Below are 6,051 nucleotides of genomic sequence, written 5' to 3' on the forward strand. Positions count from 1 at the left end.
TAAATATACTGTAGAGCTGTGAGGCGTTGTGAGCTTGTAGATAGGCTATTTTCAGAATGCAACCAAATCTAAAATCAGCCATTATGATGTCTTCAAGGATTCAATCAAGTGTAGATTTAGTCAACTGAACTCCTATGATAGTTAGACTAAACACTAAAACTTTTCAGATGTGACTAAAACCGGAAGACTAAATCAAAATGTGTTCCGTCCAAAATCTACCCTGAATGTGACCCCTGACCCCTCCTCTGCTGTGTGTGTTCAGAACCGGACAGCAAGGAGCTGCAGGAGGCGGTGAGCAAGGACACGTTCCAACATGAGTTCTCCACCCTGGAAGCGGCCACCACCTACTCCATCTACCTGAAGGCCTACAGCCCGCTGGGAGCCAGCCAGCAGTCTAACACCGTCATCGCCACGACACTAGGGGGCGGTACGTCACCTCTGTCTGGAACTTGTAGCACTACCATGGAGTTTTGTCTTCTGAATCCTGACAGTTTTCAGAAAAACCTATGTTTCTATGTCAGTGGTTCTCAGAGTTTTTCATGTCAAGGACGTAATTGGATGTAATTGGCCGCCGACCCCCATCTGAAAATATGTAGTTCCAGGGACTCCCCCAGAAGCAAAGATTTGAGTTAAAAACGTTTGCTCTGAAAGAATATATATTCAAAGATTTGTGCCACATTTTCACGATTTTTCAAAAATAGCAGATCTACAAGGTCGTAGCGCGGCAATCGGTGCCGCGCTACGAGCTTGTAGATCTGCTATTTTTCAATAGCAAAATATAACATAATGCTTAAAACAGCAAAAGGGGTTCCCGTCCTGAATGTGTTAGTGTGAGGAGATAGAACAGAGATCGGATCCAAAACTAAATAATGATGATTTGAAAATGATCAGTGAAAACATTTAGAAAATATATGGATGGAAATGTTTAAATGCTATTAATTATATGAAGTAAATTATGAGAAAAACTGTATATAAAAAAAATAGCCCTACTGTGTTTTGAAAATTGATTTCCAGAGTACAAAATACATTTCCATTATACATTATTTTAATTCAGTACATTCTATAATTGTTGAAATGTATGCTAAATGTACAGTACCTCTCACCTCCTCACCTTCTTCCTATCGTCTTCTCCTTTCCTACCTCCTCCTCCCTTCCTCACCTCCTTAGTTACAGTGCGTGCGTGCGTGCGTGCGTGCGTGCGTGTGTGCGTGCATCTTTTTGGTCAGCCAGTCAGCAGCAGCCAAACAGTTGTTTGTTGTTGTTGTTTTTGGCAGCAAATTTAGATTTTAGTTTTAGTCATAGTCTCATGAATAGTTTTCATTTAGTTTTAGTCACATTTTAGTCACCCGAAATGTTTTAGTGTTAGTCTAGTTCTAGTCGACGAAATATCATCAAGATTTTAGTCGGCTAAATCTACAAGTGATTTAGTCGACTAAAATGTATTTTGGCGGGCCTTGATGCCGTCGTAATGGCTGATTTTACACTTGCTGAAAATAGCAGATCTACAAGCTCACAATGTGTTGCACTGCAACGTGTGGTGAGCTTGTAGACCTGCTATTTTCAGCATGCAACCAAGTGTAAAATGACTTTAGTCTAGTTTTTATTTGTCGACTAAATTGTCAATATATTTAGTCTTAGTTTTAGTCATCGTAGCTTAGTTTTCATTTAGTTTCCATTTAGTTTGTCAGTGAAAAAAGGTAGTTGGCAAACATTTTTCGTCATAGTTTTAGTCGACGAAAACAACAATGGTTGATGGTCTCAATTATAAAGTCCAGTCCAGCGTCCGTCTTGTCCTTTATACTGTCTTCCTGTCTGTCCGTCCGTCCCTCCAGTGCCGTCCTCTCCCAGCTTCTTCACCAAGGTGTTGAACCAGACGGCCATGCAGGTGTACTGGGAGCTTCCCAGCAAGCCAGGCAAGGTGGAGGGCTTCAGGCTGGGATACCGCGGGGTCCCCAACGCAGACATCCAGGGAGAGGAGACGTTCCCGGGACAGATCAACACACACACCATCTCACACCTCGGTGAGTCAATCTGCTCTGTTTTAGTATTCTAACTTAGCAAATGCTTGTCAATATCTGATGTGAGAAAGCACGCCAGGACTGATACAGGGAAAACTTTATTTTTTTCCTGCCTTGATCTATCGTATCAGGGTATTCAGCTGACAAGAGCTCACAATATAAAGTTTCAATATTTCACTGATTTATTTCAGTGCAAGTAATTTGATCTTAATGGGTTTTCCTTTCATAATTTCCTCATCTTTTATGTTTTGTTGTGAAGCAATGTATTGTATCGGAAAAAAGTATTTTTAATGTTTAATGAGAGCATTAAACGTACTGGGATATTTTCGTTTTATAGAAAATATACAGTAGAGATTTTCGTTTGAATGAAACGAATGCAGACCAACAGTACGAAACATTAGGAAGAACAGCGATTCGTTGATGTTACGGATGAATGAAATCCTAACCATGTTTTTCCACTGCAGAGTCGGCTGCGATCTACGAGCTGAAACTGGTGGCGTTCAACGGGAACGGAGACGGTCCCCCCACCACCAGACTGGTCTCGCTGGCCGAGACCGGAACCACTGACCAGAACAATGGAGGTAAGACCACCTCGTCCACACGCTGACCGCATGACTCGACCAAAAACACGCTCGCCCCCCAGCGGTTGTTGCATTCGTTGTTACTGAGGTTAAACGTCTTTAAATAAATACTTTTTGAAAAGTGTATGAGGAAAATGAACGGGGAATTATTTTCCGGGTCTCTCAAGGGGGCGGGACTGCGACGCTACAGGCATATAGTTTTACTGAAGTTAAGGTTAGTAATACGTTTAGGATTAGGCAATTGGCATATCGTTTTACTTAGGTATAAGTTTTGGGTGCAGCTAAGCCGGCTTTCTTGTGTTTTCATCCTTGGTGATGCATTGACTGTATGTCGGAAAGTGCTCTGTGTTATTTTCATGTCACCAAATGAAATCAATCAATCAATCAATCAATCAATCAATCAATCAATCAATCAATCAATCAAGGCATAGTTTTACTGAGGTTACGTTTAGGAATAAGCTTAAGGTTAGGTTTTGGCACCATTTACTGAGGATACGTTTAGGAATAAGGTTAGGTTTAAGCATAGTTTTGCTGAGGATATGTTTAGGAATAGCCTAAGGTTAGGTTTAGGCATAGTTTTACTATGGATACGTTTAGGAATAAGGTTTGGTTTAAGCATAGTTTTACTGAGGTTACGTTTAGGAATAAGGTTAGGTTTAATAAGCATAGTTTACTGAGGATACGTTTAGGAATAAGGTTAGGTTTATTAAGCATAGTTTACTGAGGATACGTTTAGGAATAAGGTTTGGTTTAAGCATAGTTTTACTGAGGTTACGTTTAGGAATAAGGTTAGGTTTAATAAGCATAGTTTACTGAGGATACGTTTAGGAATAAGGTTAGGTTTATTAAGCATAGTTTACTGAGGATACGTTTAGGAATAAGGTTTGGTTTAAGCATAGTTTTCCTAAGGTTACGTTTAGGAATAAGGTTAGGTTTAATAAGCATAGTTTACTGAGGATACGTTTAGGAATAAGGTTAGGTTTATTAAGCATAGTTTACTGAGGATACGTTTAGGAATAAGGTTTGGTTTAAGCATAGTTTTACTGAGGATACGTTTAGGAATAAGGTTTGGTTTAAGCATAGTTTTACTGAGCTTAGGTTTAGGAATAAGGTTAGGTTTACATGAATAAGGTTAGGTGTACATGTGGGAATAGTTTTGCTGAGGTCACGTTTAGGAATAAGGTTAGGTTTAGGCATAGTTTACTGCATAGTTCAGGCATAGTCAATACCAACAGGTATTGCCGTTTAGGAATATGTGGTGGCGACCGTTCCGAGGTCGAGTCTTCTGGTGTTCCTTCCGACACGTAGACCCACCAGATACTTTGGGTCAGCAACCTTTTTGACATCAAGCGCCATGTTTGTTATTTATCGTCCAGGCGGTCAGTGTAACTGTGACCATGTTTGCTATTTATTGTCCAGGCGGTCAGTGTAACTGTGACCAGGGCAGCGAGGGATCAATAACAGGTGTGGTGATTGGGGTTCACATCTCCATGGCCTGCATCATCTGCTGCCTCCTCTTCCTCATCTTCGGTTACCGACGAAGGTAAGATCATCATCATCATCATCATATCATGAGGTCATGATTAGGTTTAACTTTCAGCGTTAATTCCGTTGACAAAACACGTTTGTCGACTACCTTTTTTTTCACTGATGAAAACGAAATAAAAACTGATAAGTTATGAAGATTATGATGACTCAAAGTATGACTAAATAATATATTGACAATGTTGTCAAAAAATAAATAAATAGAGTCATTTTATGGCTGGTTGCTGATTTAGAAGACATTTTTTTTTAATTACATTTTTAATTTTTTTTCCCGACATCAGGCCTAAATGGGAGCGTCTGATAAATGCTTACATTGTAAATTGTAATCACAGTGGCATTAACACAACAGATTATTATTAATAATGACTAAACCATGTCAACACATTTCACACATCATGAGCTCATTGCTCAGTGATATGTGCGTCTGTGCGTGTGCGTCTGTGTGTGTGTGTGCGTGCGTGCGTGCGTGCGTGCGTGCGTGCACTCAGTGGAGGGCAGCGCGCTGACGGTTAACAAATTACGACAAGTTTAATGAATCAGGACAGTTTCATTTGAGCAATAAAACATGACATACCAGACAGGGTGCTCTCTCCCTGATTATTGGCATGGCTGTTGCTGCGCTGCGGCGCGGGCACCGTGCCAAGCACAGTGAGTCTGTCTTGTCTGTCTATCTGACACATTGAGACATGAATACTGGTCTGTTGGAGTGAAATAAAATGGTGCATTTATTAACCCATTTAGACCTGAGGACGATTCTACAAATGCCTTCTAAATCATGAGTTTTCAAAAAAGCGCATGTTTCGTTCTCAAACAATGTCAAGGAGCCCCAGAAATATGTATGTATTTGGCCGCCGACCCCCATCTGAAAATATGTTGTTCCAGGGACCTCCCCCAGAAGCAAAGTTTTGAGTTAACTGTGTGTGTCTTGTCTCTCCACAGTTTCTTCTTCTGTAAGAAGGCAACCCAGAATGGCTGGGCGCCGTCACAGGAAGGCAACAACGGAGGGCTCCCCCCGGGACACAGGCCAGCGGCCCTGAAAGAGGGCGTCATACATATGCCCGAAGCTATAGAACTCATGGCACAGGTATGGGCGTTTGTTTGGCACACTTAACATCTTTATTTGCGTTCACAAACAATAGTAGATGCACAAACGTGTGGCTTTATTATGGCTTGGGCAAGATACCCTTTTTAATGTATGCTCTATTGCCCTATACGCACCTGTCTCTAGCCTTCTGATATATCCATGAATCTATTTTAGTTTTTTGCCCACCCCTAATCACGTGTCATTGATCGTGTCACCACTCCTCCCTCCCACAGCGACGCGCTCCATTGGCTGTAGGACGAGACCACGCCCCTCCCTCATCCTCCAACAACTGCCACATTCAGGTGGAGCAGCAGCAGCAGTCTGGCACAGGCACTGGCTAACTGGCACACCTTAAGTTAACACCACCTACCATTACCCCCTACCAATCCCCCCCCCAACACCCTGCCTGCCCCCACCCTGTCTCCAACCACCCCTACCTACCCCACTCTGACTCCAACCACCCCTACCTACCCCACCCTATCTCCAAACACCCTTACCTACCCCACCCTATCTCCAAACACCCCTACCTACCCCACCCTGACTCCAACCACCCCTACCTACCCCACCCTATCTCCAAACACCCCTACCTACCCCACCCTGACTCCAAAACACCCCTACCTACCCCACCCTATCTCCAAACACCCCTACCTACCCCACCCTATCTCCAAACACCCCTACCTACCCCACCCTGTCTCCAACCACCCCTACCTACCCCACCCTGACTCCAACCACCCCTACCTACCCCACCCTATCTCCAAACACCCCTACCTACCCCACCCTGACTCCAAAACACCCCTACCTACCCCACCCTGTCTCCAAACAC

The 6,051-nt window shown here is 42.9% G+C and overlaps 1 protein-coding gene across 1 annotated transcript in view; it reads left to right on the forward strand.

Annotated features, from left to right (window-relative positions):
- The window catches only part of LOC306924411 (immunoglobulin superfamily DCC subclass member 3-like), a gene marked incomplete at both ends in the record, with an annotated part of 56,138 nt that extends 50,569 nt beyond the window's left edge, over nt 1-5,569 (forward strand). The window contains 6 exons of the mRNA XM_079502906.1: nt 263-427; nt 1,833-2,021; nt 2,483-2,599; nt 4,019-4,142; nt 5,084-5,228; nt 5,462-5,569. Of these exons, the coding sequence (XP_079359032.1) occupies nt 263-427; nt 1,833-2,021; nt 2,483-2,599; nt 4,019-4,142; nt 5,084-5,228; nt 5,462-5,569 (848 nt within the window). The remainder of the gene's footprint in view (nt 1-262; nt 428-1,832; nt 2,022-2,482; nt 2,600-4,018; nt 4,143-5,083; nt 5,229-5,461) is intronic.
- Nucleotides 5,570-6,051: the final 482 nt, after the last annotated feature.

This window comes from Electrona antarctica (assembly GCF_951216825.1).
Source record: "Electrona antarctica genome assembly, chromosome: 6".
Lineage (NCBI taxonomy): Eukaryota > Metazoa > Chordata > Actinopteri > Myctophiformes > Myctophidae > Electrona > Electrona antarctica.